At 42.0% G+C, this 24,519-nt stretch overlaps 1 protein-coding gene across 2 annotated transcripts in view; it reads right to left on the bottom strand.

The window, feature by feature from the left end:
* Positions 1–24,519, bottom strand: part of GUCY2C (guanylate cyclase 2C) — a 105,022-nt gene that overhangs the window by 20,835 nt on the left and 59,668 nt on the right. For both annotated transcript variants that reach the window (XM_024733367.1, XM_024733368.1), the window contains 10 exons: positions 23,910–24,021; positions 17,475–17,556; positions 14,064–14,169; positions 10,798–10,860; positions 10,077–10,148; positions 9,513–9,617; positions 5,328–5,414; positions 4,065–4,197; positions 1,888–2,025; positions 998–1,086 (listed from right to left, as the gene is read on the bottom strand). In XM_024733367.1, coding sequence (XP_024589135.1) covers positions 998–1,086; positions 1,888–2,025; positions 4,065–4,197; positions 5,328–5,414; positions 9,513–9,617; positions 10,077–10,148; positions 10,798–10,860; positions 14,064–14,169; positions 17,475–17,556; positions 23,910–24,021 — 987 coding nt within the window. The remainder of the gene's footprint in view (positions 1–997; positions 1,087–1,887; positions 2,026–4,064; positions 4,198–5,327; positions 5,415–9,512; positions 9,618–10,076; positions 10,149–10,797; positions 10,861–14,063; positions 14,170–17,474; positions 17,557–23,909; positions 24,022–24,519) is intronic.

Raw genomic sequence — 24,519 nt, forward strand, 5'->3', positions numbered from 1 at the left:
CGTGGGCCTCTCACTGCTGTGGCCTCTCCCGTTGCGGAGTACAGGCTCCGGACGCGCAGGCTCAGCGGCCATGGCTCACGGGCACAGCCGCTCCGCGGCATGTGGGATCTTCCCGGACCGGGGCATGAACCCGTGTCCCCTGCATTGGCAGGCGGACTCTCAACCACTGCACCACCAGGGAAGCCCCCCGACCATAAATATTTTTTAAACATTTACTTACCATCTTCTGGATTATAAAAGCTCAGATAAAATTCTAAAAAAAAAATTAGAATTTTTTTTCCCACAGCCCTTAAAGGCCTCTGTGAGGGATTACAAAAAAATTAAGCAGATACAGAGGAAATCTCCATTTTCTTCAGGGGAAGGATAGAAATAGTGAAAGTACATTTCTCTATTGTTTCTAGATGTTGGCATATTTATTTTTTAACCAGAAGGTAGTATTTATGAGCTTAATATGGGTATCACATGGAATCTTGCTCTTTTAGCTCCTAAAAATCGAGAATGTAATGTATACTTGAGTTCCTTCCTGAGTTGGGAGTATGGTAGGCTGATAGCGGCTCTCAAGGGTGTGTCCCAACCCCTGGAACCAGTTACCTTATTTGGAAAAAGGGTCTTTGCAGATGTGATTAAGTGAAGGGTCTTGCATGGGGAGATAATCTGGATTATTTTGATGGGCCTGAGTGTAATCACATGTATCCTTATATAGGAGGGAAGTAGAGGGAGATTAGACAGACAGAAGAGGAGAATGTGGCCTGGAAGCAGAGATTAGAGCATTGTGGCCACAAGCCAAGGAATGTCAGTAGCCACCAGAAGTTCCTGGAAGGAGCAAGGAATGGATTCTCCCCTAGAACCTCTGGAAGAAGCATGACCTTCTGGCAACTCATTTCACACTTCTGGCCTCCAGAACTGTAAGCGTATACATTTCTGTTGTGTTAATCCACCAAGTCTGTGGTCCTCTTGCAGAGGCCCAGGAAAACTCCAAGCAGGGAGATATACTCACTTCCAGCTCTTTTTCCTCTGCTGTTTCCAGGAACAGATCAGGGCGGAAGGGTTTCACTCCGTTGGAATACTCCACTCTGAAAATCTTCTCTAGTGGGGTAGGAAGAATTCAAATTACAAGAAAGAATGCAGCGTGAAGGAATTTTAGCAGCAGCCTCCAGACTCTGAATTGGTTCACCGTGCCTGGGTGGGTACCCAGTGGGAGCGTGGCAGAGCCTAGGCCAGCACTTGACAGACAGATGTGAATGAATGGATGATCCACCAGGCGAAGGGGTCTCATGCCCCCTTACACCCAGGAGATTACCTTAAGTTAAGGCTACTAACCCTTTAAAACTTAACTCAGAGACCGCTGTCTTAGGGAGGCTTCCTCTGACCAAGACCCTAACTTGTCCTCCCTATATCCCTTAGCCACCTCCATCCCCCAGACAGGTAAGAGCTGGCACGTAATAAGTGCTCAGTAAAGCGAGGACTGGATGAACGGAAGGAGACGTTTCCTCCCTGAGAGGATATATGACAAAACCATAGATCTGCTCTTAGTAAGAAGTAAAATATGTGTTGTCCCGCTAGAGTGATCTAGTTCAGGTGTGAAGCAGACACACGTCTCTTACTGGAATCAGAAGGAAAGCAAGAAATTGTAAGGCGAGATTCTCTAACTCACAAAATTGCGGTAGTGGCAGCTGGCAGTAGTATATTGGCCTATGTTTTTCAGAGCCCTCTAACGTTCATACTGTCCCTGAATTCCTCCAACTACCCTGTGGAGTGCGGAGGGTAGATGTGATATTGTTTTCGCAGATGAGGGACTGAGATGTGGTCACAGAAACCTCGGGGTCTCAGTCAGCCTAGAATTCCTGCTGGGTCCCAGGGAAGGCCCCCGAAGGGTCAGACTCTCACCCTTCTGGTCCCGACAGCTGAGCATGTAGAAGGTTTCTCTCCGCAGGATGATCTCCTGGGCGATGATCCCATAGCTGTACACGTCTCCTTTCTGCGAGATGTTGGCTTGGCGCAGGTGCTCCGGGGCAGTCCACAGGTCTGTGCGTTCAGCATTGAGATCGCGAGGTTGAGGCAGGGGTGAGCGGCCCAGAGGTCCCCGACTTGCTTTTATTTTTAAGTCCCTCTACCATACTGATGCTAGTGATGGGGCAGAACACACACTTGCCTTCCAAGCTGACTAGGTAATGCCAGGATTTGGGTGAGGAGATATGGCAACGCCTTCCCTAAAACTGCCTGGATCACAGTTCTGAAAACCCTCAAGGTCTACCTAGACCAGAACCTGGGGTATAGGAAGCGCTCAGTAAATATTTGTGGGGTGAAGGCAGTAGAATGTAAGAGGCTGAGGATTTAATAGCTTACGGAACATATGGCAAAAACCTATGAAAGCCTCTATAAATATTTTAAAACTGTATATTTATATATTTTATGTAATATATAACATTATAAATACATATATTGATGTTTCCTAAAAGAAAATAAAGACAGAACATTTGAACAAAGAGACCATCACTGATATTTTCTGCGTGTGACATACCAGCAGTCATGAAGTCAGCTATTATCCACAGATGTGTTTTCTTTGGTGCTCACAGTATTATTTAAAAAAAGAATGCACACACTTTACTCACGTTTTACTAGTGTGCCTGCTATTCCTAGTGCTTTCCATCAAGTCTACTTCACACGAGTGAAGCACTCCTGTGTCCTGTGTTTGGCTCCTATAGACACTTGGGTTTTGGACCGCTATCACATATCTTATGTATAATAATGAGGGCGTACAATTAATTATCCTCCAACATCCCTTGGAGGTTTTCCAGGATCACCTAGCTCCTTGCAGACTTTTTGAGATTTCTACCTTCAGCATTTTCAATTAAATAAACCTACAGATTCATGTGTTTTCAGTACGGTGATATGCTTAAGATGAAGCACACTTTCCTCATTTAGTTTTCCATCCAACTGTTCACTGCCTTTTTGAATTTGTGTCTTGTGAATTCATGTGGCTTGTGATTCATGAACGACTGATCCTAATGGTTAAACTTGTGGGAAGGGAACTAAATCTACTTATGCTAAAATTTCCGATAACCGACCCCACAGATAGGTAGGTATAACTGGATGATGTCCAGAAGGATAGGATTTGGCCTGCAGTTCATCTGATGCTGTGTCAAGGTGAGTCATTTCATGAAGGTGAGTCATTTCATGAAAGAGATTTGCTCACTCCGTGATGAGCACTGCTTGGCACACAGTAGGTCCTCAACAAGCACTTACTAGATTGAGTCCAATGTCCTAGCATCCTTGACATGACTGAAGAAGTGGGGGGCAGAACTCTAATTTTTCCTCCATTAAGGGAAAACTAGAGGATTCCAAAGTAGAATTAGAGGTAGAATTTAGTTTTTGGATCCAGGTAGTATTTTGAGGCATATATGAGTCCTAGCCTTCTGAGGCTGTTTAACCCAGAATTCTAGTAAAGAACAGGTGAATGTTCAACATGAAAAGCCCTTTATACTTTACAAATCACTTTTTTGTGTGTTACTTTTTTGACCCTCATCACAATCCTGAAAGGGATAAGTATGAATATGTTTTACTGATAAGACTTTTTTCTTATCATCATCATTTCTTATCATTATCACAGATAAATGAATGAAGTCTAGAATGGGGAAACGGGTCCTCAGCCTTGTACTCTATCTTCTTGGGCAAACCTCTTAACCTCTCTGAGCTTCAATTCTGTCTTCTACAAATGAAGAGGGTTCGATCAGACGATTTCTAAGATCTCTTACTGCTCTAACTTCTGTATTTTTTCACGCAGTCCTGCTTCCACAAGCCAATAACTTCTTTATGACTTCTCCCTGATATCAAGGGACACACAGATGAAGGAAATCCACAGAGGAGATTTGTTCAACTCGACAAGCATGCACTGAACACTGAGAAGGGGGTAGTGCTGGAGAATGACCCAGCTGATGCCTCTTACAACTCCAAGTGTTTATTTTCTGATCAGTATCACCATTTCCTGAGCACCTTAAATGGACTTGTGAGAAAAAAAAATTTTTTTAAGTGGGAAACTAGTAAAAATTTCATTCACGACAGACCTTTTCTTGGAGGTAAAATGGAATTGCAGCCAAAGTCAGTTATCTTCACCACCATCCTACTATCCACCACGCAGTTGGTGGATTTCAGACGACCGTGGACTTCTGTCTTACTGGAATGCAGATATGACATCCCCTGTAGTTTTTCAGATAACAGGAAAACAAAGAGATATGACACTTTTCAGCAGCTCCATTATTTTAAGGAAAGAAATGACGTTTTGAAATTATTTTGGCATGCAGATAGAATCACCATCAAATTTTAAATTTAATTCCATTAAGTTTAACTTTCAAAATGTTGTTAAAGCCCCAATATTTGCCTAAGCACTGCATCTAGTTTTGGAGTCTATTTAGGTGACACAGTAAAAGGCAATTGTCTAAAGACTCTGTTTAGTAGTTGTATATAATATGAAGCAAAGACTGATCCTATTTTTTTAAAGCGTTTCTGCTTACCACTTATTCTGTGACTGAGTATGTCCCTAGTCCTCTGCTACCTCAATGAAAAAATATGAATAAGGCCTTGCCTTCCTGAAGGGAGGGGTGAGGCTAGATTATTTCCTAAAGTCTAAACGGTTTCATTCTATTTAGAAATAGAATGTTTCATTCTGTTTTGAAAGAGGAAGCCCTTTTTGAGCTGATGTGCTTCCCCCTGGTGGCCAGAGGTGGTATTGCAGAAACTGGTGTTCGGCCTTGATCCCAGGGATGAAATGTACCAAATAAGGTATTGTGTCACATTTTTTCCAACTGATTCTGATCCTATGTGACTTTCAAGTGATTTAAGACTGTATCACATAGCTTACTCTCGGGACTCGCTTTTCTTCATTCTTGAATGGGGCCCTAGTTACTGGTATCCACTTCCTTTTCATAGCACATCTGGGAAATATACATGTCCAGATTTATTATTGCCTCATGCAAGACGAATGCTTGCCCTTAATATTTTCTCTTATGAAGATGAGGATTCAGTCATCTTCTCTGAGACCTTACGTGATTTTTTTACTTCCAGAAAATCTGTGAAAATGTGTGCCCCAAGCCCAGTGTAGAAAGAATTTAATAATAAAAATAATAATGGCCAACATATATTGAATACCTGCTTGTCAAGTCTTATTCGGAGCACATGCATTGTTTCATAAAATCCTCACGACAACCCTATGACATAGGTACTATTTTTATTATCATTTTACAGATGAAGAGACCAATGCAATAGCTTGCTAGATCTGTTTTCCCAGATTTAACTTTCATAAACGTCTTTTGTGTTTGTGGGTCTCTTACCTTAGCAATGTCATACAAGACAGAGATCTTAAACTCCCAATCCATGAATGTACCATCAGGATAGGAAATTGTGTCATTTAAAACTTCCTGAGCAGGAGAAAAAGAAGAAGATGAGTTGTCTGAAGGAGGCTATTGTGGAAAGACTCTTACAGGCAAATAATGACTTTCTGATCATGAGGCCTTGGGCTCAGGAACAAGTTGGAACTCCATTGTCCTGGTTTTCCTGAACATGTGTTTCTTTTCTCTCTGATTTAAGAAACATTAGGTGGTTCTTATCCCAAAGAGATGAGCAGGAGATGACCATAGATCCAACATACCGCTTCTTCCACCAGGAGTAAAGGCAAGAGCAGGCACCTGCCAGGAGAGCTGGGTGGTGGGCTGAGACGCAGGCTCTGTCTCAGCAAAATTACCCTAGTGTTTTTCAACAAGGAATTGCTATTAGGATATTCCTTCATTAGGCTATGTTTTCACTTACATGATCAACTGTATCCATTGGCTTAATACCTCTAAGCGTTCCTTCTGCTTACTAAGTCCTCTGTTGTTAAGACAGAGCGCTTGGACTTTCACGGGAACTGTAGGACCTAGAATTTTGAACTCACAGTATTAACGTGATGATGGTTCTATCAAGATACAGGGTTTTAACTAAGCTGAAAACTATTCTTCACAGTAAAACTCTAAACAGCACCCTAACTGAGAACCTAACAATAGTTTCTTGTTTGGGGAAAAAGCTCAGTTTTAACTCAGGTACTGTACCAACAGTTTCCAACAGAGAGTCCAAAGCCATCAGTCATTTCAGATAAGGGGCTGTGGATAGCAGGCCAAGTTAAGGGAGAGGAGTTCTGAGCAGACAGACCCTAAGTAACTCTTTCCTTGAGCACCGACATTTTTTGCGTTTTTATTTGTTTACTATCTCTTCTCCTTATGAAAATGTCAATTCTGTGATAATCTTCATCTACTGGTGTATCTGCAACATCTAGTAAGTGTCTGGCACAGAACAGATGTTCGATAAATGTTTGCTGCATGAATGAATCAACTGTTCCTAAACAAGGTTAGCCAAGGTTGCTGTATATATATTTTTAATTAATTAATTTTTGGGCTGCGTTGGGTCTTCGTTGCCGCGCGCGGGCTCTCTCTAGTTGCGGCGAACTCTTCATCGTGGTGCGTGCGCTCCTCATTGCGGTGGCTTCTCTTGCTGCGGTGAGCAGGCTCTGGGCGCGCGGGCTTCGGTAGTTGTGGCACGCGGGCTCAGTAGTTGTGGCTTGCGGGCTCTAGAGTGCAGGCTCAGTAGTTGTGGCGCACGGGCTTAGTTGCTCCGCGGCATGTGCGATCTTCCTGGACCAGGGATCGAACCCATGTCCCCTGCATTGGCAGGTGGATTCTTAACCACTGTGCCACCAGGGAAGTCCCGGTTGCTGTATATTTATAAGATGGGAAGTATATTGTTTTTACTCTGTCTAGGGAGAGACTTTCTCATTTGTTTCCCCATAAAAGTAGTCTTCTGATGGGATTTGCCATGGGTTGAAGCCTAAAGGAATTACATCAGGGAGGGGAATGTACTTTGCAAAGGCACAGCCTTTGCTTTGAGGTTCACGATACAAAGGAGTGGATAAGTTTCCTGTAGAAGCTTCTGTGTGGTCTGCTCCCAGCATGAGTCAGCAATGCCAGATGGGGGGTCCAGGACCACTCAGGTAATTGAAGTTTCCCACCATAGGGTAGAGAGCCAAAAACACTACGTATATGATATTTAAATGTTGGCTGGGCATTTTAGGGATTAAAAGACAGTGTGAAACCCTTTGACCAGGCTCTGTTAATTGGAAATTTCTGTTGCACTGAAATCAAATGAATCAGATATGGTCTAGCCTTTGTATGGAAAACACTGAATTTTGAAAGACCTGAAATTGTTATTATTAGAAATGTGTTTATTTTATTTTATCAGCAGCAATTTAAACGATCACTTTCAGCATCAATTAAAATGATCATATGGTCTTTCTCCAAAAACCTTCTGTAATGATGCATTAGAGTAATATTTTTTCCATTCGTAGAATTAACCATATCTAGCTGTATTATACTTTTCGTATACAACTGGCTTAGTTACCAGTACTTTATCTATAATTTTTCATTTACATTCATAAATGTAATTAGCCTTTAATCACATTTAAGTATCAACTTTATGCTAGCCTTGTTGAATGTTAAATGAATTTAGAGGATGTTCATGTTTTTTGTTTAACTTTAGAACAGTATTTACATAGATGATGAGAATTATTCATTGAAGTTTAGAAAAATTAAGCTGAGTCTGGTTTTCTTTGTAATGGGAGTGTTAATTTCTTCTATTGTTACTGACTTCCGTAAGTTTTTACTTTGAGTCAAGTTTTCATGATTATATTGTTTCTGAAGTTTTTCCTTTTTTTTAAGATTTTTTAAACTTAATAGTCATGACATTCTTTCATAATTGAAAGCATCTTTTTCATAGCTTTATTTTTTTTAATTTTCACTTTTGTGTATTTTTATGTTTGTTTTAGAGACTTAATTAGAAGTATGAGAAGCTTGTATGTTTTGTAGTTTTTTTAAAAATAAACAACTCATGAATGCACTTTAAAAATTTACCAGTTTTATAGTAATTGAATTGTGAAGGTTTCCCGCCCTTAGGCCATAGTTATTCTTCTAAATTTTGCATTGAATACTTAGATTATTTTAAGAGAGAATAGCATTTAGGGATATAATTGTTTTCTTTGAAGACAGATTTGAGTTTATGCCATACATACATTTTTAAAGCTACATTCTTTTTTTTTCTCTTTTGGCCACGCTGCGTGCGGCATGCAGGATCCTAGTTCAGGATCCAACTCGTGCCGCCTGCAGTGGAATTGCGCAGTCCTAACCACTGGATTGTCAGGCAACTCCCTCTTTTTTTTTTTTTTTTGCAGTACACGGGCCTCTCACTGTTGTGGCCTCTCCCGTTGCGGAGCACAGGCTCCGGACGTGCAGGCTCAGCGGCCATGGCTCACAGGCCTAGCCTCTCCGCGGCATGTGGGATCTTCCCGGACTGGGGCACGAACCCATGTCCCCTGCATCGGCAGGCAGACTCCCAACCACTGCGCCACCAGGGAAGCCCAGGCAACTCCCTCTTGTGTTCTTTTTTTTTTTTTTTTAATTGAAGCTTACTGAACAAAAATTTAAGTTATTAGTTCAGCACTTTTTATTACCTTAAAATTTTATTGAATTATGAATGTTTGGACCTCTTTGAAGCTGCTGCTGCCCCCAATATTAGTATTCTGGCTTTGTTGGGGAAAACATTGAGGTTTTTAAGAGATACTAGGTCGGAAAGGAGCCCATAGGTAGGGTGACCACAATTCCTGGTTTGCTTGGGGCCAGTTGCAGTTTATGTCTGCTGTTAACACATAATTATTTTGGTACCCCCTTTCATTCTCAAAGGATCCTGAGAATGAAATTATATGGTCACCCTACCCAAAGGTATTTAAAAGGCTGAAAGCTCTTGGAACATATGCCTAGAAAGTGCTCAAGGTGAGCAGCAAATATTTCGATGCCCTTTGAAGCAAGTGTCCTGGTTTCCTTCCTGCCCCTCCCCTTTTCCTCGACACCTGACTTTGTTTTTTGTATGAATGCTTCTGTGTGTGCCTGCCCTTCTGAGCTAGCCAATGATTTGATATTCTTAGCTCGATAGTTGGTTCTTCCCAAGAACTTGCCTCAGTCCTGTCTTTCTTTTTCTGCTTTGGACTTGTTCAGCCAGAATTCCTGACCCCATTTGGCAACTCCTGGGTCATCCTCAATCCTTCCCAAGGGACACAATGGTAGGATTTAGACAGCAGAACTAGGACTTATGAACAAGCCTCCTTGCTATCGTAATGACCATCCAGTTTCCTTTTAATACAAAAGCAAGTATGCCAGTAAAATAAAATGAATCAAGAGGCAATCACTATTCCACATCTGTTCTTTGTTTTCTCAAGTCTACACTCCTGAATATTTTTTAGCTAGTTTTCTTATAAAGATATAATATGGATGATTGACAAAATCTGAATGATCTAGTTTGACAAGCATATGGGCCCATACACTTTTCCTGATAACTCTCTGATATTATCTCACTGAGTGAGCCTTTAAAATCGCTACTAAATATTCTTTTTTGCATATGGTTGGCTAGTTAGGGAATTGGAAACGATCCTGGTTCCTTACCCGGAGGGATCCTCTCTCGCAGTACTCAGTCACCCCAAAGATCATGGAATCAAGCTTCACCGTGCCGTAGAACTTGGTTAGGTTGTAATAGTCAATCTGAAGCAACTAAGATAAAACATGTTTATTTACAAAGCAAGTCAGCCAGAAAGGAGCGCCTGAGTAAAAACTAATATGTTAATAAAACATGTCGTGTCTCAGATCTCTGGGAAGATGTACTGCTCTTGATACAATGAAGTGTCAGTTCATTTCCTACTGCAGTTGGAATTACATCTTACCCCACAGCCTTTCTTTTGTCGGCAAGGGGACTTGAATACAAACCTTTGAGTACTCTCAAATCACATCAGGACCACCTTCTATGACATGCCAACATGTTTTACACCATCAAACATCACTCTTCAACATATTTTGGTACAATTTTCAGCGAGTATGGTCACCCATTTCTTGGTCTGAGGGCTTCTCTGTCAGCATCCCCAATAACACCTGGCTCCACCAGGGACCTCAACGCTTGGGGAACACGGGGTGAAGCTATTTCTTACTTAAAGGTTTTAAGGAAGGGATGCGTACCTTGTTCAATTCTATCTTCTGCTTCTCGGTGAAATTGCCATCGTTGTGCTTGAGATCCTTTAGAATCACTCGCTGCAAAGATCCATTGAATTAAGGAGATAATGTAGCATGACCACTCATAGGCATGTTATAATAATTTGCTCACGTGTCTATCTTTCCACAATACTGTAAGCGCTCGAGAGTGGTAACACTTTTATTGCTGTTTATATCCTTGGTAACTAGTGCCTGGGATATGGTAGGCTCAGATGGGAATGTTTCTTAAAAATGACTAAATGAAAAGGAAGGAAGGAAGGAAGGAAGGAAGGAAGGAAAGGAGGGAGGGAGGGAGGAGGGAGGAAGGGAGGGAGGGAGGGAGGGAGGGAGAGAAAGAAGATACAAAACCCCCCTATGGGATTGTCATATTCCCACTGCAATGAGCTGAAATATATACAGGGTTGGCTGGACTGCTCTGAATCTCTTTAATTTTTCCTTTTCCTTCCTTCACTCCCTCCCTCTCAAAAATTCTATTTTTCCTTCAATATACTCATGACTTGTGAGTGTTGTAACCCTTGAAGCAGAGCCCTGCCCACCCCTGTGAAAGGCTCCAGGAACAGCCCTTGGGGTCAGCCCGGGCACCCCGGCCATTGCACTGGCAACATCAGAGCTGGGGCGACGATGAGTCAGAAGGCCCAGCACATACCCCTGATTGAGAGTTCAGAAGAGCAGAGGAGACTAGAGTCACCTTTTTGTCGTACTTGCACTGTCGTAGTCTCTGGATTGTATCACGTCTCTTGTCGTCATCGATCTGGCACAAGGAAAGGCCGATTATTCCGGAAGCTCCATATCTAGTCTCCCCCCACCCCCTGCCAGTGAAGGCTGAGAGGCTCTGCGGGTGGGCTGTATCTGTTGTAGTTGCTCACAGCACTCTGGGCGGGCTCAGAAAAGCTGTCATAATTGACTTGTGTTCCCCATCATTCTCATGTTCTCCCTCCAAGGGCATCTTCCTTCCAAGTATCCGCCAGCTTAACCCTGGGTTTCCCTCCCTTCCTCCTGTGGCTTATTTCAGCCAGCGACTTCCTTTGCTTCCTTCTCTCTCAGCTCCCCCATCTACTGGGAGCCGTTGCCTGTAGCTCCAGACAGACGCTCTTAGGGGAGCACGCTGTGCATGTGAGTTGCGAACTCATGCCTAAATGCCCAAGTGGCAACGCCAGTGAGGACGCCGTGCTGGGGCTTCAGAGGGCAGCCTCAGCAGCTCTGGGCTCAGCCTGGAGTTGCCAGATCATCTGATTTGTCAAAAGAAGCTTGTAATATGGATTTTCTATGCCATTCCAAGATGTTTGTATTTGGTAATTAATGTTTTAAAAAGTTAAATATGGAACAAAATGTAACACACACACACACACACACACGCACGCACCTGCCTTCTAGTATGGCTCTTGGTCTGCCAGTCTGAAGGCAGAAAAAAGATTGAGAACTATTGCATCTTTCCACTTGATTCTCATAAAAACCTGTGTATCATATTTGTTAAAACTTACCTCATAGGGACGTTTTGAAAATGTGAGTGAAATAAGTTATATCCAGTTCCAAGCACGATGCCCAGTACAATGCAGATTAATAAATGTCACTTGTCTCCCCTTCTCCTGTTTCTCATTTTATACACGAGGTACAAAAGGGTTACATGATACCACACGTGGCCTAAGAACAGATGGAACCCAAGCATGACTTCTTGTCTAGTATTCCTTTCACCCTCTCAGGCCTCGATACGTCGTTTAAACCATCTGAGCCTCAGTCCCTTCCTTATCTGGGCAATCCTAACTCAGGGATACCTGGGAATCAACTGAGACAAACTTTGTGACATTTCCTTGCAAGCAAAGGCGTTTTATCCTCAAATGAGTCCTCTGCATCGTTACTATTTTTTCCTGTCTGCTGCTCTCCCCTGGGGCTTTGCTGACTTCTCTCCCTCTGGCTGCCTTGGTTTTCTGACCCTCTCTCTTCTAGCCCGGGATGCTTTCTTCATCATCTCGCCCCTTAGTCTTGCTTCCTTACCCAGAGCTCGAACCACCGCCTGTCTGGCTGTGCGGCATTTTCCCCTCTTGCTGACTTTGCCGACGGAAGACCTCTCCATACGGCCAATTCCCAGCCGCCTGCTCCCTAGCTGGGCTGCTCCTCAGGGTGACAGCGACTCCCCAATGCTCTGAATCACTTCTAACCTTCCTCCTTCTTGGTTACTGTCCCCAAGACCTATTCCTTAGCCAACTGATGAATTAACTCATAAAAATTCTGTCATGCCTGACAAGGGGTAGATGGGGTATACTCCTAGGAGTATTTATATTTTAAGAAAACGCGCAGAGACACAGTGTTTTAGGCCCAACCCCAAAGAACAAGGTGCAATATTGGGGTTTTGAGGCAGTGGGGGAGGCTTGTGAGGAGTGGAGCCGTGGCTGGACGTGGCAGAGGTGAACCATGTGGGAGCCCATCCTCGTGTCACACCAGAGGCAGGGGACCACTCACTCCTTCTAAAGGTCTCCTCTCCCCTTCCCAGGGTACTGCTGGTAAGTCATTCAGGTCAATAAATTCTCTCTTTGAAAATCCAATAATCTGACGATTGTTTACATTTTACTGTGAATGACCACAAGATCGATTTCATCCTGACACTTGCCTGAAACAGATTGGTCTTTTTTTTTAATTTTAGAAATATTTATTTGGTGAGTTAGTTGGTTAACTTTTTGGCCACACTGCACAGCATGCGGGATCTTAGTTCCCTGACCAAGGTTCGAACCTGTGCCCCTTGCAGTGGAAGCTCGGAGTCCTAACCACTGGACTGCTGGGCAAGTCCCTGGCCTTTGCCAACAGCACCTTTAGTTTTGTGGTTCAGGATGTAACAGGAGCATCACTTTCGAGCGTGGCGCACTTCTGGAGGATGGGAAGACCCAGTCCTTGCACAGCCGTGAGGGGACCTGAGGCACCAGAGTGCAGCGTGCAGGACTTGGGGTAGAATGCCAGGAGCTGGCGGAGAGGCTCCAAGCACAAACCTGACCCATGAAACAATTTTACTTTTGCTGATTCTAGGCAGGGAGGCACCCCAGGTCACACGGTCCTGTTGGCTTGGCCCTGCTCTGAGGGACCCTGCTCACTCCTTCACGTGGAGGTTCTGGAACTCCATCTCCTCTTGGTATACTTCGGTATAAAACCTCTGAAAAGGCTGTGGTGTACGGTGAATGTTAGGATCGTGGTCTCCACGGTTACACAGACCGGGTTCACGTTGTGGGCACGCTCCTGAATTTCTAGCCCTGTTGCCTCAAAGTGCCCGGGAACGATGAAACGGGTCAATGCCTCTGGCGCATAACAAGTGCTCAGGAAATGTTAGCTGTTACCATTTGTAGCAATCTGACTCCCTAGCTGTGTGTGACCCTGCCCTGCTTCTCAACCCGTTGCCCTTCAATTTCCTCATCGGCAAAATTATGATGATAAAGTTCATCTCATGAGGTCCCTGTGGGGAGCAGGTAAGACCACTTAGGTCCCACATCAACCTCAGCGGATGGGAGGAGTTATCACGGGGCTGCTGCTGAGATTTCCTGGCTGAGGGAGAACGTGGGCAAATATCAGCAGAGACCTCTCTTGTCAGCAACGAGCAAGTAAGTCACACGTCCTCAGTATAAGCAGAGTAGCTCCCCGAGGTTTAGAGGAGCTCAAATGCTCTACCCATTTCCGTATCCCTTCCATAAGAAATTCTCACTCTGTGCATTTCTCTTCTGGGTCAGATGCAAAGAATGAGTAACACACCGTATCTCAGCCTCCACCGAAGTGTTCATTGGTTCAAGTAGCTGACATTTAGTGCAATGAAGAGCCAAGGGAAAGACAGGAAGCTGAGAGCTAGAAAACATCTAAGTCTTGGATTCTGAAACAAATGATCCTGGCCTGGGACATTTCATACCATGTACCAAAGTCTTGTCAAATCCCTGGCAAGTTGCACCAGCCCTTGCATTCACCAGGTAAGGGACACCTTACCTTTAGGCTAACATGGTTGGTCTCATTGGACTCCAGGGGAAAGATATTTTCAGGAGGAATGTGGAACCACTTTTTCTGACGAAGTTCATGGTCTCTCTTATATTTTCTGTGAAAGGAATAGAACCAGCCAATAGGTTTTTATTAGTATTCATGCCATTCGGCTTCTGAACACTAGGAGAAATCTAGAGCTATGATGCCCTCAGGTGGATACGCGGTGAGTACAGCTGGCCCAATGGTGTGACTCCATGTTCTCCAAACTGGTGAGTGCTGACCTTTTGTGGACCTGTAAGGATTTCTGATGGTCTTCTGTACTCTCTCTTTTTTTTTTCTTTTTCATTTCACTTTCTCAGATCCTTCACTAAGGCAACCCTTTATTATAATAAAAAATTTGAACTGGGCTTCCCTGGTGGTGCAGTGGTTGAGAGTCCGCCTGCCGATGCAGGGGACATGGGTTGGTGCCCCAGTCCGGGAAGATCCCACATGCCGTGGAGCGGCTGGGCCCGTGAGCCATGGCCACTGAGCCTGCGCGTCCGGAGCCTGTGTTCCGCAACGGGAGAGGCCACAACAGTGAGAGACCCGTGTACAGCAAAAAAAAAAAAAATTTCAACTGATGTCACAGAAAGAGTGAGGCGAAAACAGAGGATACATCAGATTCCCAAATAAGCCAGTTCCTCTTTGGCATATGTGCCTTTTAAAAAATCCATTAAGAAAATAGAAAAGCACAGAGAAAAATGTAACAACATGTAACCCAACATTCAAAATGTCAAGAATTTGTGATTGTTTCCCCCAGAGAGTATAGACAAAGCAGCATTCTTGGGTTATAGGAATGCACTCTCACAACTTTACAGACATTGCCAAATTGCTTCCCAAAGCGGTTGCACCAATTTGCCCTCTCACTGTGAAAATTCCCGTTTCCTCCATATTCTTAACAACATTTGGTATTGTTTAATTTTTTTCACCCTTAGGATGTATGTGAAATGGTGTTTGTTGCTTTGTATTTCATTTTCTTGATTATTAGAGAGATTAAATATCTTTTCAAATATTTTCTAGCTATTTTATAGAGTTGCCTATTCATAATTTTGCCCATTTTTTCTACTGCATTGCCTTTGCCTTATTTATTTACATGAGTTCCTTATAAATTCTGCAAAACAAGTCTTTGGTCCTTTGATGCGTTGCAAATGCCTTCTTCTGGTTTATTGCTTTATTGAGCTTTGCTGTATAAAAAGTTTTGATTTTATTAAGGTCACGGTTATATTATTTTCTCTTTGACTTTTCTTTTTTATCTTGACTGAGAAGTATTTTCCTACTTGAGACATAAAGTCATTTTCTATTAATTTCTTCTGAGTTTGCTTTCTCACGTTTAGGTCTGTAATCCATTTACCATCCATATGGAATGAACTTTATCTTTGTGTATTGTTTCAGGTAGGGCTTTCATTTCATTTTTTTCACGTTGAGAGCCTACTGTTCCAACATCATTTCCCAACTGGCTCATAATGTTCCCATCATATGCCAAGTTCTCACGCTTGCTCGTGTCAGATTCTAGAATCTGTATTCTTTTCCATTGGCCTATTTGTCCCTGAGTTTGTCGTTGCTTGTGCTCATTTGACAGACTCCTACTCCCCTTCTCAAGGTCATTGATGATGACGTTGTGGATGTCCCCTAAGTAGAAATGATTATTCTCTTCCTATGCTACCATCTAACTCTGATTACTCCTCTATTAGATACATATAAAATAGTATATTATTGGCCAAAGGTTTTGGTCCTAAGACCTGGTGGCAAGTGGCGTGACTATTAGGGCCTTGAAGGCTCCCAGACTCTCATCTCTGCACTGCAGAAGACTCCTGGGACTCCACAGAGCCAACTGCCATTCATATTGAATTAGAGGATGCTATAAATCATTCACTACTTTTCTTGTATAGCTGTTGGAATGGAAAACTATAAGAATAACATCTGTCTTCCATATCTCCTCATGGACACAGTATTGCTCTCGCCATTAGGAAGCCCTATCTCTGCCTGCCCTGCTTAGAGAAAACGGAAAATGCCCGTTTCCACCTGTTACTGTTTCTTTCTTTGTGATTCATCCTATCTTAATCTGACGCCCATTTGGACTTGGTGTCTGAGGGACAATAGCCACATCTGTGGCCCTGCTATTGGCTGCCTTTACTCTCCTCAAATTTTGGTTTCCTCTGACCTTCAACTAAATGGTCACCATACACTGTAAATCATCTCTTACATTTCTTGGTAATACAGAGTCACAGGAGTCAAGCTCTGCCTTTAGACTGAAGAGAACAATCTACCCACTTTCCTGCAGAAACCTTTAACTGACATGCAACAGACTGGACTCTCATCATGAGAAGGTACAGTGACACACAGACCAAAGCGTGTGATACATAGAGAAAAACTGTTGTCTGGTTTAGTTAGGAAATGGGAATGATCCTGACACTATAATGGGATAGAAAGTTTTGTGTGTTTAACACACACAGATTAGGAGGTAGTGTGGGACTCACTCATTCATTTATATATTCAAGAAATATTTCTGAGTATACAGACTATGTCTCTGGCACTGCACTAGGCTCTTCATATGTCCAAGCTGAGTAGAACAATCATGGAATTGATGGTCAGAAGGACTGAGTTCTACCTTTGGCCCAACACACTACCTGGTTATGTGATTCCAGACAAGCCATTTGGCTTTCTGGGTCTCTCTTTCTTCAGGCTAAAGCAGGAGGTTTGGAATGGATGATTTCTAAAGCCTCTTCCGGCCTGAAAGTATGTAATATAGAGACTCTGAAATTGCCCACAATATACTAATAAAACAGCAGAAATAGCTATTTCTACCTGTAGAATGCCTGGTATATGGTCACGATACGGACCTTATTTTCAACTCCTCACAACAGTTCAGATGAGGATACTGAAGCTGAGTAACATTTTTTTTTTTGCGGTACGCGGGCCTCTCACCGCCGTGGCCTCTCCCGTTGCGGAGCACAGGCTCCGGACGCGCAGGCTCAGCGGCCATGGCTCACGGGCCCAGCCGCTCCACAGCACGTGGGATCTTCCCGGACCGGGACACGAACCCGCGTCCCCTGCATCGGCAGACGGACTCTCAACCACTGCGCCACCAGGGAAGCCCAGTAACACGTTTAAGTTGCTAATAATATGATTAACACCACACGACCGGTAAAGCCCAGAACTGGGATTTGAGTTCAAACGTCTCTGAGGGCAAAGCTCTAATCCATCCACTGAGTAATATTCTGCCCTTGATGGAGTCTTTGATGCTGAATGCCTTCATGATCTTAGCTCTGTCCAGAGAGCTTCTTGTGAATGTATACTATCATCCACAGACGTGCCTTCTCCCTCTCGCCCCCTTCCCTCTCTGAGTGGGGAGCACGGCAGGTTAGAGGGGCTGCAAGGTACCTGAGCACCAGGAGGGCGCCGAGCAGGAGCAGGGCCACGGCCCCCGTGAGAGTGAAGACGGCGACCATCAGCATTTGAGGGCCTGGGGCAGAGAAGACGGTGAAAACGCACCAGTAAGGACCTTTGAAAAGACAATGCGCACACCCCACAAGATTCTAGTTGTGTAATATAACGTGAGGATGGGGAAAAGGAGAGACCTTTTAAGCTATCCGTCTTTTAGAGAAAGACAAACATCATACTATGGATATCACTTATATGTGGAATCTAAAAGAATGATACAAACGAACTTATTTACAAAACAGAAACAGACTCACAGACTTCAAAACAAACAAATTTAAAACAGACTTCAAAACAAGCTTAAGTAAAAACAAACTTAAAACAGACTTAAAAACAAACAAATGTAAAAACAAATGTAAAAACGGTCACCAAAGGAGAAAAGTGGGAGGGAGAGATAAATTAATTAGAAGTTTAGGATGAACATATACACGTTACTGTATATAAAATAGATAATCAACAAGGGCCTACTGTACAGCACAGGGAACGCTACTGAATATTCTCTTAATAACCTCTACGGGAAAAGAATCTGAAAAAGAGTGGATATAGGCATATGCATAACTGAAGCACTTTGCTGGACACCTGAAACTAACACAACACTGTAAATCAACTCTACTCCAATATAAAATAAAAATTAAATTAAAAAAAGATATCTGTCTTTTATTAATCTCTTCATTGGTAATACAGATCCTGCATCCTTGGTCTATGAGGAAAACCGTCTGGAATGTGCCCCAAAGTGGCTTAATTTCATCTACCCTTATAGTTTAGACATCTCGTTTCTTACGGGAATCATCAAATGTTACAAGGACATAAAATAGTTTCTGGCACACAAATAATTTTGGTGGGAAGACTATCTGATGTCTTTGATACCAATATACCTAAGGAGGATTCATAGAGGAGGAAATAGACAACTGTTTTTCAATACAGAGAACACATCGGAGGAAAAGTAGGACAGTGTGGAGTGAACAGTACATGACAGTATTGCCCACTGGTCCTTTCCAAGCTCAACCGGGTCATTGAGGGAAGTCCATGAAGTACGTAAGGAATGTGATGTATTAGCATGCAGGTGAAGCTGTGTAGAAGGAGGAATTTGAGAGACTCGCAGAAGAGTCAGAGGAGTTCAGGAAAACGTGGATCCAACCCAACGAAGCACTGAAGCAGACTCTGAGTGTGCAGAGGGCTACGCGTAGATTAAGAAGGACAACGACAATAATAGAACTGTACAAGAGGGTTTCCGCGGTGGCACAGTGGTTAAGAATCCGCCTGGCAATGCAGGGGAAGACCGCACGTGCCGTGGAGCAACTAAGCCCGTGCGCCACAACTACTGAGCCTACGCTCTAGAGCCTGAGCTCTGCAACAAGAGAGGCCACTGCAACGAGAAGCCCTCGCACTACAGAGAAGAGTAGCCCCGGCTCGCTCGCCACAACTAGAGAAAGCCGTGCACAGCGATGAAGACCCAATGCAGCCAAAAATCAATTAAAAAAAAAAAAAAAAACTACAAGAAAGTCGTTGTTCAAACATGCCTCGGCAGATCCTTATTAGAATAGGAAGTTAGAGGGTTCAAGAAGAAGAAATGGAATGGATTCCAAGCAACAGATAGTGTGTAAGAAGCTGGAAGGTAATAGCAATATGGTGAAGGAGACAGGCTTTTTTTTCTTTATAGCATAAATAAGAGAGACCCAATCAGAAACTCTAGGGAAGAATGATCAAGGAAGGCGCATCTAAAATTAAAACGAAGTAAAATAGTTTGAGAATTTGGAATTTAAAAAATCCATTTGTGTGTGTGTGTCACAAAGGAGAGACACTGGAGTTATACAGAAAGAAATGTTATCCTGACATGCTATCTAGCTTTATAAAAATAATAATAATAATGAAAATGTTTAGTAATTTTCAACTGATAGGTAAATGACAGAGGGTTTCATATGGCTACCAAAAAAATATTATCAGCCCAGACAAATTAAAGCAAAATACAGGAGAATTTGGGAGGTGGGAAGGAGGTAGAAGAAAGGAAAGTGACACTAACGTCTTCATCTTACAAAGCTGGGAAGCAAGAACTCTTATATATACTTGATAGAACTCGAAGCTTATGCAAAATTAATTAAAATTACAAGCACTAATAAATGTATTGACAAAAAGATATAACTATATTGAGAAGAGCTTAGAGAAAAGTGGAGCTAGTGAAAATGAACTATATCTTCATTTATCAATACAAGAAATAGATAACATCTAAAGCTTATAAAGCAAAAAATATATGCATGTTATTTAAAAATATGAAAAAAATGGAGAAGAAGGGACTGCAAGACCAGGGATGCACAGGGGTGGGACCAGGTACACTCTTTCCATTATGAATATTCCTACTCTTGACTTTTAAAATCACGTGCATGAATTTTTATACAATAAAAATATAATTAATGAAGGTGTCCCTGGAATGATGAGTGGCCAGATCTTATTCAAGTAGCACCTCAACACCTCACACTGTGTTCTCTCTCATGGCACCATAACATAGACCCTTGAGGGCATGGCCAGTGTTCTGTCTGCTCATCTTGATACCTTTAGCACGCAGCACCAGACCTGGTACCTGGTCACGTATCAATAAAAAGTTACTGAATAAATAAATAATTGAATAAAAACTTGGCCCTGCTCATCTCACTCTCTGAGAAGAAGCAAAGAAAAATGCCCAAATAATATATGTAAATAAATTCACATAAAAAAAAATCTCTTGTGCTATTAGACTTAGCTTACACATCACACGTATTTTTGAACCATTTTTGTTTCATCACATTATGTCCTTCTCATGAGCTAACCATTTTTTTTTTCTGAGGTAGGGGGGTTTAGTAAGGTTCATACTGTAGCACCTTTCTATAAGGGATGAATTGGAAGGAGTTATGCTTTGCTAACTTATAACTTTGCCTCTGCTTGTTATTTTGTTTTCTGCTAAGGGGAAAGTTTAACAGTGAAAATGTGAGCCCTGGATTTCTATTCTCGTTAGCGCAGAAATAAATTATTCCCTTGGAGGTGGAGCTGCACTGTGGGCATATGTGACTTTGGTGAATTCCGTTTATTACTACAATCACCACTTCCATCCCCACCCCCACCACTCTCATAACCCCAACCCCACACAGAAAACAGCAGTGAGTGCGAGGAATACAATGTCAACGGTGCAGACAATTCTACTCCTCAGTCTACCCAAATTACCCAGCCTCCAGACTACAGCAGAAGTTGGAGGGAATACCTGCTGAGTCCTTAGCCCCTCTCAATTCTTCCCTAGTATAAACATCACATTGCATGAAATATAATTATGATATTTAAATATACTACATACTATTTAAATATAGTAATTTTTAATTCAACATACTTGTAAATCACCGTATCACGTTAGTTCTAAGGTTAAGTTTCTGCTGCCCTCTGGTGGCTACTGTGGTTATCACAGCCTATTTAACTAGATGGTGAATGTAGATTGAGTTTTATAACCCCAAGGTCATAGACCATGATCGTTGGAAAGAACTTTGAGATCAGTTAGCAAATCTCCTGACTTAACAGAGGAAGATACTCATAGTTAGAGAAGTAAGTGGACTGAAATTAACACTGTCTAGATCAGTACTGAATAGCAGCATATTCATAGTTATATCATACTGCCTTTCATTCCTCACTTCTTTCCTTCCTCCTTTCATTTCCTCCCTTCTTTCCTTCCTTCATTTCTTCCTTCTTTCCTTCCTTTCAAGGCACTGTGTCTGAGTAAAGAACGGACCCTACACTTACACGCTGTATGGTGTAAACAAATAAATGAGATATAAGTAATAGGCCAGAAGTCCGGTGTAATAAGGGCAAGGTCAATAACCTCCTGAGATGCTAAGAAAAAGCTTAGGAAAGGTGAAATCCAAGCTACACATTGAGGATGAGTGGTTGTTTACTAGTTCTATGGGGGGTGATGGTGACAGATTTTAGTCAGAGGGAGTGGCATCCATAAAGACCCAGGAGCACGAAGCTGCAGGACCCTTTCTTTAAGGAAGTAGGAGGAAGTTGAGAGAGTGGGGAAGAGATTTCAGGTAAGATGAAAAAGAAGGCTGGAGACGTGGGAAGATCAGGGACATTCTGTGCTATAATAAGTCATTTGGACTCTGAAGGCAAAGTGGAGCTGCCAATCGAAGGGTTAGCAGCAGTTGGGTAATGCGACTGGATTTGCGCTGTCCCTCTGGCGGCAGTGGTGGTTGGGTTTGAGCTGGGCAGGAGGTGGGGCTGAGCAGGAAGACAGATGGATGTCATTGGAACCCAGGAGGCAGCTGAGGAAGGCTTGGGTGCGGAACAGAAACCAGATCTGCGTTGTACACTGCTGCGTCCCAGGTGCTTAGAACATTGTCTGGCATTAAGTAAATATTTGTCAGATGAATGAAAAGACAGTGATGGTAGAATCTCCTGATGAAACGTTCTGTTACTTAGTTGGCAGTTGTGTACACAGATGAAAGACCAGGCATGACTATCTTATTTGTATACTATTTGAAAGACTGAGTTACTTAATTTGTAAAGTCTGAAACTAAATGTAACAGTTAAAGAATGAAAAGCTCTGGCTAACTGAATTTTCTAGTTAACTGAGGATGAAGTAAAGTTGCCCAGGATGAGGCAACATCCCTGTCATATGTAATGTAAATATTTAATGTGATCTCGTTTAGGTAAATAAGGAGAATTCTCTCAAAAATCATGTTTTGAGAAGTTCATTATTTTACACAGTACAGACTTTCTGTTAAATAACCAAAATATCTAAAAACTTTTAAAGAAATATATTAGAAATACAAACCCAACTCTGTCACTGAGGGCTATAATTAAGGAAAAAGAAAAATAATTTTAACTCAAAAAATTACAAAAGAAAGAAGCATAGAGTTGCAGAAGCCTGTGAGAAGAGATATATTCAAGTTTGGCTTGAATCTAGGAAGCTTGAAGATGGTTCTAGAGATAAGTAAAAAGAAAAAAAAAGCTTGCTAAAGAAAACAAATCAACTTTAAAAAGCCATGATGACAGTAAATCATTTAGAAGAATGGGATCCCTACTTCCTACCTCTCTCTTTGCTTCAGTCAACTGCCTCATGTCTATTGACTAAAAACACAGGATTCATTTTTAACCAAATTTGACTCATGGAACACAAGAACTAGAAACATAGTTACAGCTATAATGTAAACAAGCCCATTTAATCAGAACTGTTCTCTTCAGCCAGATCAACCTTTCAGCCAGAGTTTCTGGCTGTAGAGCAGGGCTAGGATAGAAGTATTTCTAGTTTATAATTTTTAATATTTTTAAAAAATGGTAAATTAATAGAGTCATTATGGAAAATTTAGAAAATTAAGAAATATATAAAAAAGCAAAAAGAAAATCTAGGATACTATTACTCGGAGGTTACGACTATTGACATTTTAGCATACTTTTCTGCAGTCTTATTTCTATACACTGTTTTGCAAAGTTAGACTTTCATTAAATAAAAAAGCTGTATTACTTTACTCATAACTTCCAATGTCATTTACAATTCTTTGTAAATAATTATTTTTAATTGATTGCATGCTGCCCCATTTCTGAATACATTGTAGTTTTCTAAGTCATTTTATTAATAATGTTTCCACCTTTTTTTTTCTTTTGCATCTTTGGGCATAAGTATTTGTTCAAATTTAAACTTTTTTCCTAAAAATTGATTAGTAATATGGAATTACTTACTATTCGTTGTGGAAAGCCTTGGCCAAGCCAGCCATGGGCAGAGTGTCCTGAGACCTTGTTGCCCACGAGACACTCAGCTGGCCCTGTCCAGTGACAGTCAGTGTTATACAGTTGCATGGCAAGTTGCATGGGTGAAGCCCTAGCCGTATTAGGGCTTTCATGACATGATGGGACCTCATCTCAGGTAGGAAGGTAACCGTCATTATGACCCAAGTATGTGTCCTCTGAGGAAACGGGGGAGACTTCAGAGGCCACGCTCACTTACCACCCTCAGTCTAATGACATCGAGTATTCCTTGCTGAAATATATATTCCATGAGTTTCCTTCAGTAAAATGTAAATGGAGTGAGACTATGTGTCTCTGTGTTCATTTTGCCAATTGCCAAACCTAGTTTTCTATAGGAAAATTTACGTCAAGGGGTAGGTAGGACACCCTATTAAAGACACCCTATCTTAAAGACAGTTATAGCTAAATTAGAATGGGATGTCTTCAGTGTTTTATCAGAACCGTAATATTATTCATTGGACAGAGACGTAAAGTCCATGTTTACAAACCTGGCAAATCTAATACAGACAATAAGCAAAACAACACAAAAAACACAGGCTAATTTCATAAACCACAGAATTTACTCTCCTTACCAAAAAGACAATTTCAGGAAAAGAAGCTTCATGAAGGATATCTTACCCTGGCCTGGAATATCATTAGGAAGTTTGTGGTTCTTCCAGATGAATGTGGGGCTCTTATCCACCGGGTTAGTCTGGTTTATGCGGGTGTCATAGGTCAAAAGAACCTTGTACTGTGTCGGGGCATGAAAAGAAGAAGGATGAACAGAAAAAGACATTTTAGAATGACTTCTGATCAGATTAACCGTGCTGCTCAATGACATTTGAATTTCATAGCAATGTTTCTCAGTGAAACAAGGTAAATGTTACCAGCCAGGACCTAGTCAGGATCCACTTGGTTCTCACCATGAACATGGATTTAAGCTCCATGTGGGCCGATTAGTTTTCTGTTTCTTTATGACCATATGCTACACCTGCCCAGCAGAGATTCTTTGGGTCTTTCTAGTTCAAGTCTTTCATTTTACTAATGTTAAAATAGAAGCAAGAAAAATTAAATGGCTAGCTCCAAGTCACATGACAAGGGAGACAGCAGTGTTTTCCACAATATTAAGTTGCTACTAAAAATGATGTCTTGAGAAAATGCACCATAGCTAACATCCATTATCCATATTTATACACGTCAAGGGGCTCCTAGAGAATTCTACATTTCTTAAGTTCTGTCAATTACATAA

The sequence above is a fragment of the Neophocaena asiaeorientalis genome, unplaced genomic scaffold (genome assembly GCF_003031525.2).
Source record: "Neophocaena asiaeorientalis asiaeorientalis breed wild unplaced genomic scaffold, Neophocaena_asiaeorientalis_V1.1 scaffold150, whole genome shotgun sequence".
NCBI lineage: Eukaryota > Metazoa > Chordata > Mammalia > Artiodactyla > Phocoenidae > Neophocaena > Neophocaena asiaeorientalis.